Here is a 12,866-nt window from a genome sequence, read left to right as displayed (position 1 = left end):
ATAATTTATGAAAAAAAACAGTATATTAAATTATTTTTATAGCTTGTTTAAAGTTTAGAGATAAAGTTGATTTTAAATCTAAACTATTATTTTGTAGTAAGAAAATTTACTTACGGATTATGTTTGTATGTGCATTTTAATAAAACATCTTCAATCTGGTGATTCTAATCTCGCAGAAGTTGTCCACAGAAGTGAAACCGCGTAGCAACGTGGATACACTACTTCAACAAAAAAAGAGAAAAAGGCAGCAAAAGCTCGAAGAAGAAACGAGAAGCGAGTGGCAAGGCGTTCCGACCAAAAATAGAAAAGCGGCACGAGGGGAGTCGTTGAGTGTCAGCGCCAAAGTAGCGTTCCATGTGAGTTTCTTTGCCGATCTGGTAGTTCGTGTCCAAGTATGCCACGCGTGATGAGATCCTCTCTGAAGAGCCGAGATTCGTCCTCGACATCGACCGGGGTTGATCCTCGAGAACGCGTTAAGGATTGTTGCCGAAAGTTGGTGGCTTTCATGTGCACCCAAGTGGGTGTAGGTGGATTAGTAGTAGGCTACGCTATAGTGGGCGCATTCGGCTTTATGATGATCGAGACTACCCAGATCGATCAGCCAGAGACGGTGTGCGTGCGGGAGGTTATTCGCAGGGAGTACGCCGACGAGTTGTGGTTTAGCACTGCCAGCAATCAATCAGTGAACGTGTTCAACCACACTACTTTTTATGTGGTATCCAATAGTATCCTACGCCGTTATCAAGAGAACATCACCAACGGGGTGCGACAGAAGCTGAACTGCAGCGGCCTCAAACCCATCGACATCTGGTCATTTCCGGCGGCGTTGATGTTCTGCCTGTCAATATTCACTATGATCGGCTATGGGAGTCTGGTGCCCAAGACCCAGTGGGGCAAGGTTGCTACCGTAATATACGCGGTGCTTGGCATCCCGCTTTACGTGCTTTACTTCCTAAACATGGGCAGCGTGCTTGCGCAAACTTTTAAATGGCTGTATACACGATTGCATGAATGCACTGGCCAACGGAAACCTGGACAGAGAATTACTGTACCTTCGACCGCTTGTCTCTGGGTGATATTCGGCTACATTCTCGCTGGCGCGATCATGTTCGCCGAGTGGGAAGGGTGGGACTATCTAGACAGTGCTTATTTCTGCGTTACATCGCTCTGCAAAATCGGTATGGGCGATTTCGTGCCAGGCTGGAGTCAGAGCGATTCCACGCAGGATAGCCAGACGAAGCTCATCATCAATTTCGTGTACTTACTGCTGGGTATGGGTCTGATAGCTATGTGTTACAATCTGATGAAGGAGGATGTATATGTAAAGGCTCGAGAGCTCAAGGAACAGCTTACTCAAGCGATGGACGCTGCTCATTATAAGATAGTGACATGTTGCAAGTCGGAACCTATTGACTGAAAACTCAGAAAAAGATCGCGAAGTGCATTATTGCAGTTGTAAATAATGCCAAAATATAATTATGTAAGGAAACTAGCGCTAATAAATTAAGAACTATTTGTTAAAGTTTTGTTAGAAAAGAAATTAAAAGCAGCGAAAAACATAAAAAACTATATAAACATAGAAAAAAGCAATATTGTATCGGAAGTAAAAACGTGCTATACATAAACGTAACTTATTTTTGTTATTTTATTAACGTAAATGTTATCATAATTGCAGATTAATTAAACAGTATTAAAATGATGCTTTCGATTTATTCATTGATAATTACACATATCTATAGCTCGATAATTCAAACTGCGTTTCTTATTCTTATATTTAAAATTATTATACGTGTAAAGCGATAAAAATAATCTAGTTTTTGATGTAAAAAAAGATGTTTTTATTATAAATAATTGGTAAAAATAAATAGAATTATGAAGTAAAGTACTATAAATGCTATAAAATGTGAATCATATAAAATACAAATATAAAATTTCATACAAATCATAAATTTATAATTTTTGCTGCATCATATATTGTACAATATTAATTATAATTAATTTAATTATAATTACTAGAATTAAATTGCTAAGATAAGATTGTTCATATTTTCAATTTTAATTAATACGATTGAGTTCCGTATAAACCGTATAGACAAATATTTGAAGTTTGCTTGTTAAATCCGAGTTGTAATTTATATTAATAGATGTGTCAGTAATAGTTTTGATATCATCCAAAAATCTGCAGTATATTGCGTCGATTTTATTTGTAAATAATATATATATATATATATATATATATATATATATTTAAAATGAAAATGTGCAATAATTTACATTCATTTACACAATGTATCATTTATCGATTAGATATTAGTCACTTCATGATTTCTTATAAAAAATTATTTACATTTTATAATATTGGAAACGTGTCGTTGAAATATAAACTTACATACATATAATTTCAAAGAATTATCACATATACTATAAATAGAAACGCGAAGATTGCATAACATTTATGTATGTTAGTTAAGCAACCGATTACACAAAAAGACTTACTACAAAAAGATTTAAAAAGCGATAAAAAAGTACCAATCTTCAAAAATTTTATTTAACTTTTATTTAATATCTTCATCGAAATATTAATATGTTTTTAAATAATATTATTTTTCTTTATACTTACATATCAAATAAATAGAAAATTTAAATAGATAAATCAAACTTTTTTCATTGTTTCTTACAAGCTTTATGAGAGAATTTAAAAGGCAAATTCTTATAATATTCTTGAAGAAATTAATTTTCTAATAAATATGAATAATTTACAAAAATGACATATTTTGATAATAAACGATTATTGATTAATGTGATTATTTGTTATTTATCGCAAATTTGAAGATGACACAGAAATTTACGGAGTTCTAAAAGACTCTCTTGCGATATTAATTGGGATTATAAACTCTATATACAGATTGTACATTCCATGAAACAAGACATCACCGAAATCGAACACGAGAATATTGTTTTTAACACAATTTATTGATTTTATTTCACCAATCATACTATTATTTTTTTTTTAATTTCGATGCTATTATATTCATTGAATTCGATGCATAAAAACTTATGTATTGTTTTGCATAAGAAATATTTAAAGTAATTATGCATACGCTAATGAGATGATCATTGAGTAACATTAACTTCATGTTATAATGTATCGGAAATATATAATTTGATATATTGCTTGATTTGTCGTTTAATACACTGCGCACAATTTTCGATTCATCGATTTCTACTCCTTTGATTTTTGATTCTTCATCATCCATAGGACTATTGTCATTACAGTAAGGTATATTATACTACTACTAATAGTTTTAAGAATGTCATGTAGAATTTCACTCGGATATCTATAAAAAACATTTTTTTATTGAATCAAGATATTTACAAAGAGCATGTAATTCAATCAACTTTTGTGTGAAGAACGTTTAAGAGAATTTACGAGAATTTAAGAGAATTTACTAATTTACTTCATAAGAAAATACGATTAATTTAAAAAAAAATTAAAATAATACAGTTTAATAAATAAAGGAATGATTAGAAAAGATAAATATAAAAATTATTAAAACGACATATGAAATATTTTTTTCGGATTTGAATATTAGGAGACATGAAGGATGTATTTAGATAATTCCAGTAGAATAAGCACAATAAACATAACTCTTATTTATTTAGCTATATTTAAGATTTCTCCTAGTGCAATTATAATACATATTTCAATGTATATATATATATATATATATATATATATATATATATATATATATAAACATTAAATGAGAAATGAAGGTATATTCTGAACAACGCGATTTTCTACATGATATGGACTATATGTTTACTAACATGTTATTTTGAAAATCAATCTGTTCCTTAAATAAGAAATGTATTAAGAACATACAAACACTGAACGGAAATCAAATATTATCAAATATTTGAAATTTTGATGATATAGCGAATTGTATCAGACATTCGAACCAAAATCTTCTAAAAACAATTATGTTTTATTAATATTTTTATAACACATCTTTTTGAATAAAATGTTAATCTTTTATTATTTGATGTTTATTCGTTCATTACACATTCAAATTAACATATCCTACTGGTCTTAAACATTCATTATAAAAAATATTTTATAAACAAAACACAGGTAATATTATACGTTTTTAAAATAGATAATTTCATAGCTTAGATAATGAGATAATATTTTATATAGCTTAGATAATTTTATAGAAATAATATAAAATTAATTACACAATAATTTTATAATGTTAAAAAGAAATTTAGCTTCTAAATTTTACACTTTCTATATGTCAAAATGGTCGAAATATGTTATTACAGTACAAACGTAAATGTCTTCATTTCTATTAATGTACGCAAAAGATAACAATAATATTTACAATAAAATGAATTAGTCGATTTGAAAATTAAAGAAAATATCTTTTACAAAATAAAAGCGTTACATATTACTCCACACAATTTTGTATGCACATTTAAAGAAAGATAAATATTTTATTATATATTTAATATCTATACCCTATTACTTGAATCAGCCAGGTTTAATACCAGATTTAACACCAAAAGCATTCAATTGCGAACTTATTGCTTCAAGAGGCTATCATAAACTGATGGCTCAGTTGGCATACCTAACAGTATATGGAAATACGTAGTGTTATATACATATCATCTTGATTATATATATAGCATAAGATATCTTACGCATCAACAGAAGTTAATAGGTATATATTCTTTTAGTTTTTGTATTATATTGAGAGAGAGGGGGAGAAAGAGAGAGAGAGAGAGAGAGAGAGAGAGAGAGAGTGAGGAAGAAAGGGTAGAAAAGGGAGGAGAGAAAGAGAAAGAGATTTTTTTACTGTTTTCATTTAAATATTCTTTGAGTAAAATATCTGTCATGAATCTTATCCAAGAAACATTGATATAAAGAAGTTCTTTTTATTGTAAAGATAAATTTAAAAAATGACTAATTCTAAAATGTAAAAATCGACAAGCGTTATTCTTATTTACTTTGTGCTCAAGTGGGAGCATCAAAGATCAGATTCATATATTTGTTTCGTGCAAATGACAAAAACAAATGATTAAATATGTACAATTCAAAGGAAACATTGCAAAAAATTTTTATTAAATAAAATCAATTTTTTTAAATAAAATCAATCGAGTAAGATTTATATTTAAATGGATTAAATAAAACTTATTAATCGAAACTTCATCTTATTGGCGCGCAAATCATCCTAAATAATGGTAAACTTTTCTGTCATTAAGTTCCTGTGTGGGTCTGTTATTGGACGTCTGTCTGCCATGGTCGCCTTTAAGGCGTTTGAATACGTTCACCTGTATGTGTGCGAATACATACATTAAGTATTAAAATAATTATTATATTATGCCATTAAAATAGCTTAAATTTAAAAAAATATCTTATTATCAATTTCCATAAAAAAAAGAAAACCTACATATCTGTAAAACAGATCATTATAAGCACAATTTCAAATCACCTGTGCTGTCGACACTGGAGATCTTTCCTCTAGAACAAACCATTTAACGGATTCTTGACATGCTGGTGTAGTTAATGATCCTTGATATTGATAATATGATTTATAATTCTTTGGTAGGAACGACAGAGGTATCAATTCTTTTTGTATCGCCGTGCTCTTTCCCACTTTATATAAAATTTCTCTTGTCGCTTTTACAATTGGCTCTAGCTGTTGATTATCATGTTTGCTCAACTGTAACGAAGTATTACAATCAATGCTGTGTTAGAAAATATTATTGATGTAGAACAAGAAGAGAAATAAAAGAGCGTAATGTAACGAATATTATTTTTACCTCAAATAGACACGAGACAACGGCAATCCCGTCTTCATGTTGAGCGGCTATGCTGGAATTTGCATATTGCTTATCATAATGCACTAAATGTAACTCCAAAGGACCACCTAAACCGTCCACGGTATGCTCAGCACTCCAATGAAGATGCATTTGTTCGAGAATATATTCCGATTGCAGATTTGCGCCGCTTAGATGAGCCGGAACACCATGCAATTTAATTTCCACTGAAGAGATTTGTTAAAAAATGTTTAATCATATTGTTAATGCGAACAGAAATTAACTGATGTGTTCAACTTTATTACGTTCACTATGATAAAAATTGAGTTGTTTTTTTATGAAAAAGTGATTATAATAAAAATTAAGTAAATTCTTTTTTTATTATTTTTATCACATTTTAATTACATTTTAATCATATTTTTTAAACTTCGAATATTATATCTACGTATAATATGTGTAATTTTCATGTTTCTCTCTATTCAGATATAAATTATAAATTTTAGCCATTACTAGATAAAAGTGTATTTAATACCGTTTTACAAATATATGACATGAATTAACAATTGTCTGTATATAAGATTGATAGAAATAATATTAAATATATACATTTTTTAGGATTTTTTAAAATATAAAACTCATATGGATACAATAAATGTACTGTTAAAATTTAGATTAATTGTAAGATTTAAAAAAAGTAGTTGAAGAATATTTGTCTTAAAATTAAGAAAAAAAAGTTTAATGATTAATTAATAAATCTAAAACTATTAACGTATAAGCTATTTACCAGAATGTCCATCATTCTCCACAGTAGCACGAAACGGTATATCGTATCGATCAAAGTTGAGACGACCGGAATCAATTTCTGTAGCATCTTTCGTTGAAATGTCAATTGGCGATTGTTTTTTTCCTGTTGTGCAAATTCCTGGCCAGTTCTCTGGTCCTATGGAATTATTTAAAAAATCCGCAGATAGTAATTTTATTTATTTAATTTTATTTAATTTTATTTATACAATAGCATGAATGAAATAGAAAATTTGGCACATATATAATGCAATATTATTATATATTATTATATTTAAAATTATATATTATTATATTAAAATATTTATGTATAAATGTATATATGTACATAAAAAGGTTATAATTTAGTGATTCGCATCATGAAAATTGATTTCATTGTAATATTTCTTCCAGTTTTCTCTAATATATTAAAATAAGTGCAAGTGTTAGCAAGTGTAAAAGGGGAGTTTTTAATCATGCCACAATATAATTGTTGTGTGTGTGTGTATGTGTAAATTATCGTTTAAATTATTTTTACCATTTTTTCCCCAATATCCCCATTCGGCTGCTTGTAAACCTGAAACAAAGTAATGCCACTACTATATTTGCGGTCTTTTTTAAAAAATATTTATTTTTTTAACAATTGTAGTTATATATATATATATATATATATATATATATATAATCTAAAAAACTTTTGTAGTACATTTGAAATAAACTTTCGTACAAATGCATAAATAATGCGTAACAACGCCATTATGCTGCCTTCGAATGAGCAAATGATGTAAGATGAAAGATGAGTGAAAGATAAATTTCAGTTGTCAATAAATCTAAGTGCATAATGTTTCTTATATTAAATTGTTAATTTTAATTCTAAGCAATACATCAAAAGAATAATAACGCTTGTATCTTAAAACTTTTTGATTAGAGAAATACTTTTGAATAGTTAACATTCCTAATTATTACTTTAAAATTTGGCCTGATCTTAAAAATAAAATTTTATGTGTATTATAAAAATATTTATTATTATTATAGAAATATAATGTATGGAATATATAATTATATATAATATATAATATTATATATAATATTCGTATATATATATAAAAAACTATGTTTTATTTTACTGAAAAAAAAACATATTTTACCTGTGAAAAACAATGTCAATGAAACGAGCAAGTGACTTAAGTCCATTTTTATGTGTGATTTGCCTGTCATTTCACTGAGACGCAACTTAAATGACAATCTCAATGCGACTGATCTGCACATGAATTTTTAAGTTATATAGCCAATCCCCACTCATTGAGTCAAATTCCACGAAATTAATTCTCATTAATTCATTAATTTGAAAACCACATGTTGGAAACCAAACCGTGTATCAATCATCCCACATTAATCAATCGTGAATTAATCATAAATTCGCTCATGTGAATTTTTGTAAATTTAACATTCCTCTCACGAAAAAAAAGAAGAAAAAATCGAGAAATTTTATTTGCGAAATTGTGTTTCTGCTAGTGACACATGACGAAACTATTTACGGTTCCGATCGGAAACTTGAGTTTCCGACTAATAACGAGTTTCGAATAGGTTTACCATCTCATTGTATATAGTAGTGGTTATCTCAAGTGAAAACCTTGCAGCCGTATTTCAATCAAAATTGATTTTCTCGTTCAAAACATCAGAAACTCTTGTTTCGGAAATTATTTAATAGCTAACAAGAAACATTATTAGAAATTTTTGTGATCAGAAACTTTCAAATGATACCAAATTTAAAATTCATTTTAAAATTATTTTGCAACATTTTATTCTTAGAAGTAAGAAAGAGAGAGAGAAGAAATCGAAAAGATAATAAAGAAATATTCAAAGTTATACATTACAAAGAAATAATTTTTTGGAGTAATAGAAATAAGATGTTTAAAATGTTAAATAGTTTCCTTTAGTACAGAAATATTTATTATATAAAAAGAAGGTGCAAAAATGATTGAGAAACAGAAAATTTAAAAAAATATTTGTTTATAGTTTTAAACAAATATAAATTTTTTTACATCAAAATTATTTTTATTAAGATATTAATTTATATTTATTATCTATAATAATATTTATATTAAATATATTAAATACATAAATACACACGGAATATATTTAATAAATAAATAAATTCCCGATTCAACGACTTCGCTCCGATATTTTTCTCGTCTACATCTCTTCAAGGGGGTAAAGAGGGATTTTTATAGAATTCTCAAAAATGAGAATCTATATCTTGGTAAATGCAAGTAAAATATATGCCAAGTAAAATATATGCATATGCCTTGTGCACGTTCTAATTTTCGCGAATTATTAATCTTTAATAAAATTTTACACACTACCATCCGTGGTAGCTCTTAATCGCTCTTTTCTCTGTATTGTGTTGTTTAGTAAATAAATAAAATTGTATTGCCATTATAAGAGATATAGTTTTTATAATATCCTTGAGAAAATTAACTGTAAAAAGAAAAAATAAATATTATATATCATTACAATAATCGTTGATTAATGCAATTACATTTTTTTTACTTAAACAATTTATTGCAAATTTATGGAGCTAATGAAAACAGATAAGAATAAAACCACATGTAGGTACATATTATACAAATATACATTGATCCGCCAAAACCATATGTCAACCACGAAATAATTATGCTTTATTGAGAGTACAGTTACTCTGCTAATTTATATCTTGTCCAATAAATTAATATACAATAGCTCAAAAAATAATACATTAATATACATTTCACATTAATAGATGCATTAATCTAAATTTCACAAAATAATTTGCGAATTATGATTCAGAAAAATAATAATATTTCTTGTTTATTATTCTATTTATCATTTAGAAATTTTTCTTTAGAAAAAATTTTCCGCTCTATCGCTCCAAATCTGAAGATCCTAAGTATTTCTGTTAATCTGGCTCTTTCTCTGAATTAATCTCAAAGATAAACGAAAAGATTAGTCTCGAATATATATAATTAAAGAGACTTTAATTTCACACACAATAATATTTGAAAATATTTTTCTTTTAATTAGAATTCTAGGCGTCCTACGAAACATAAAAAAATCTAAAGATTCGAAGAATATTAAAACTAATATTTTAAAAACTATCGTGATTTTTCATATGGCATTTTGTAAAATCTGGTACTGCATCTTTCACTAGATAATTATATGAATATGAAAAAATTAATTAACACTGTTAATGATTAAAACTCTTTTCAGAAAATAAGAGCTTGTGGTTTAAACTATATATGAAAATTATAATAGAATAGATTTCATTTCGTTTCGGAAATCGATTTTCCATATATTATATAAATTATTCAATACATTATATATTAAAGTTCTGAAAAGAAATTTGAGAAATTTTTTCATATTTCTAACTTTTTTTGATATAACTTTTCAACTTTCTAAAAGTAATCTTAAACGAACAAATTAATTTTAAATTTAATAAGTTTTTATTAAATTTATTTTTCTTGAATATTTTTCTCGAATATTAGATCATTTATTTTTATATTTTTAAATTACACAAATTTAATTGTAAATTTAAATTTATTAATTCTAAATATAGTTTCTACGAAACTAATTCAACTTTAAAATTAAATGAAATAAAATTTGTATAGAAATAATTCTATATAAAATAATTTGTTAGACAAAAATTAGAATTTGGTGTCTTTTTTTTGAAAATAAGATAATTTTGTAATAATTGTATCATAACAGATAACATCTACTTATATTTCTTTTGATAAATCGAATTTATTTTCAAGTAAAAGTGTAGTAAGGTTTTCTATTTTATCTGCATCTAGTAAGACCATGTAAAACGTCTTGTGTAATGATTCAAACTTATTTATTGGTTGCAGATAAATGATATTGTATAGATTTTCTAGATTTAAACTAGGATTTTTAAATAAAAGACATAATATTACTTAGAGTAAATATAAATATTATATTATAGAGAAGAAAGTGACTCAATAAGAATTTAAACATATTTTCAAAAACAATTTAAAACATTAGTTTACAACATTAGTTATATAAAAATATAATATTGCGTAATTTATAAAGTCTTATAATTAAAACTTTATATCCAAAGATTTAGCATTTTCAATACATATAAACTATAATATAGAAGATTATATATGTTCTTTTTGTAAAACAAATAAATAATAATACAGCTAAAAATTTTTTTAAAGATTTTCTATATTAATAAAATATATTCTTTATTTTAAACAATATTTATAAATGCTATATTTGAAAAAAAAAGAATAAAATTTTATGTGACGAAATAATGAAAGTATTGTAGCCGCCTTGAAAATATAATATTTATAATTTATAAGTCTCAATGAGAGCGTCATAAACATGAGATTGTACAAAAAACAGTGTTTTTAATAGACTTCAATTTCGTTAATTTATTTAAGTTCCTATACGTCTTGGTTTGATAGCTAATAGAATTTTAAATAAGTCGGATGAATATCAATATATGATTCGAATATAAACGGTGTATTTGCATTAGCATTGCATTTCGATTAATTACGAATTAATTAACCATAAATAATTGTATAATAATTATTGATTAAATATATATTATGATTAATTAGTTATATTCTAACATTAATTATAAACTTTGTTAAATTGGTTTTTATTATGCTATATTGCTATCATTGCATTATAATTATTATGATAAATTAATTTCTTTCTATTATAACGCAATTAAAATAGAAATTATAATTAATTATTATTTTTTCTAGTTTTAATTAAATAATAACTTAAACTTTATGTAATTAAATTATAGAAAATAATAAGGTATTAATGCTGCAATCGTACGTATTTACGAATACCTGTCACATACAAGAAATAAAGAATATTGGCAACGATCAAATCAATCACGTTTTGAATCCTGGCGGAAAATCCACGTGAGAATTACCTCAATGACAGGTTGGCACTGTCGACGAATTGTTGAAATTTGCAATGGGGCCTTTGGAGATGTCCGAGCTTATTGGCGCAATTTGTTGGGTTGCTCTCACTTGGCATCTGATTGCAAGCAGACTGCAGTTCTCCAGGATTGCCGAATCACACGTTGCAGAGTCCTTGTTTCCCTCAGCTGTTCTTCACCGCATCCACTGAGACTACGTGTTCATACAGATTCACAGATATATGTGAAGCATAATATCAGCAAAATATCTAGTAATATCAGCAAAATAAAGAACAGAAATATTAGCCAGTTATTAAAAGTTGCTGTGAAAAGAAATAACATTTACTTTATTTAAAGTAATTGCATATATTTGTAATAATTATATAAATTATTTTATACAATTGTCGCACATACAATTTGTATTTTAATATATATATATATATATATATATATATATATATATATATATATTTGTGTATAGTTTTCTAATTAAATTTTGAATCATAATTATATATATATATATATATATATATATATATGTGTGTGTGTGTGTGTGTGTGTGTGTGTGTGTGTGTATTTATTTATTCATAATAATACGTATTATGTCTATAAATATATTTTTATAAATATTTAATAAAATTATTAATTTTATTAATGTTTGCACTACATGATAATAGTTGGACGGAAATGGCTGTGAAATGATATACAGTTAATAAATCTTTAATTAACTGTATGTATGATTTCTTATTATTCTTAATTAAAGATTACTATTTGTACAAAATAGCTTTTCAGCTAAAATTGAAAGATTTCTAAACTTGTCAATTAGATATTAATGACATTTAATAGTTTTTAAATGGATTTAATCAAACATTCTTTTGATTTCGTGTTGGAAAATAAATTTAATTAAACCGCGATGCTTGTTGATTATTTAATTGTCCCTTTTTTAATTCAATTTATCTTGCAATAAAATACAAACGCTGTAATCGATATTTATTGGAAGAATATTTTCAATTCCCTAGAAGAACGTGATCTCGAGAACAGAATTAATTAAAAATTCCGTTGTGTGAGAATCAAGAACGGGTTGAGTGTCACTGATCAGCATCACAATGGTGGAAGAAATATGTTTGCGCTATATTATAAAATATTTGTAGGAACACATATTGACGAAGATATTTTCATCTTTATCGAAGTTCAGAAGCATGCAGACACCTAAATCAACACAACAAGTGCAGTGCACTTTCCGTAGAAGCAGCTCGCATTTTGCAAAGCCGCTGTTGATTCTGACAGATTTTCGTCCGAAAGAGTCTGTCAAATAAAGCTCGAAACTTTT

General features: G+C 26.6%; 2 protein-coding genes across 2 annotated transcripts; one reads left to right on the top strand and one right to left on the bottom strand.

The window, feature by feature from the left end:
* The first annotated feature begins 118 nt into the window (after positions 1-118).
* On the top strand, positions 119-1,752 carry LOC105252096 (two pore potassium channel protein sup-9). Its single transcript, XM_011259311.2, has one exon. It carries the CDS (start codon positions 395-397, stop codon positions 1,415-1,417), a length of 1,023 nt encoding a protein of 340 aa, XP_011257613.2. The 5' UTR covers positions 119-394; the 3' UTR covers positions 1,418-1,752.
* A 3,250-nt stretch (positions 1,753-5,002) lies between these two features.
* Positions 5,003-7,888, bottom strand: LOC105252131 (carbonic anhydrase 2). The gene is made up of 6 exons (XM_025410158.1): positions 7,752-7,888; positions 7,142-7,180; positions 6,608-6,763; positions 5,827-6,050; positions 5,496-5,726; positions 5,003-5,334 (listed from the first exon to the last, which is right to left on the bottom strand). The coding sequence occupies exons 1-6, from the start codon at positions 7,870-7,872 to the stop codon at positions 5,230-5,232; spliced, it is 876 nt and encodes a 291-aa protein (XP_025265943.1). The 5' UTR covers positions 7,873-7,888; the 3' UTR covers positions 5,003-5,229.
* Positions 7,889-12,866: the final 4,978 nt, after the last annotated feature.

The sequence above is a fragment of the Camponotus floridanus genome, unplaced genomic scaffold, assembly GCF_003227725.1.
Source record: "Camponotus floridanus strain SB8 unplaced genomic scaffold, Cflo_v7.5 scaffold3, whole genome shotgun sequence".
NCBI lineage: Eukaryota > Metazoa > Arthropoda > Insecta > Hymenoptera > Formicidae > Camponotus > Camponotus floridanus.
This window is presented reverse-complemented; position numbering and strand designations above follow the sequence as displayed.

Coding starts and splice junctions, on each gene's coding strand:
- LOC105252131 (XM_025410158.1), bottom strand. CDS start 7,872: ATGTGCAGATCAGTCGCATTGAGATTGTCATTTAAGTTGCGTCTCAGT. Junction 6,051..6,607: donor GGAGAATGATGGACATTCTG/GTAAATAGCTTA, acceptor AAATCTCTTCAG/TGGAAATTAAATTGCATGGT. Junction 5,727..5,826: donor TTGTCTCGTGTCTATTTGAG/GTAAAAATAATA, acceptor ACTTCGTTACAG/TTGAGCAAACATGATAATCA.
- LOC105252096 (XM_011259311.2), top strand. CDS start 395: ATGCCACGCGTGATGAGATCCTCTCTGAAGAGCCGAGATTCGTCCTCG.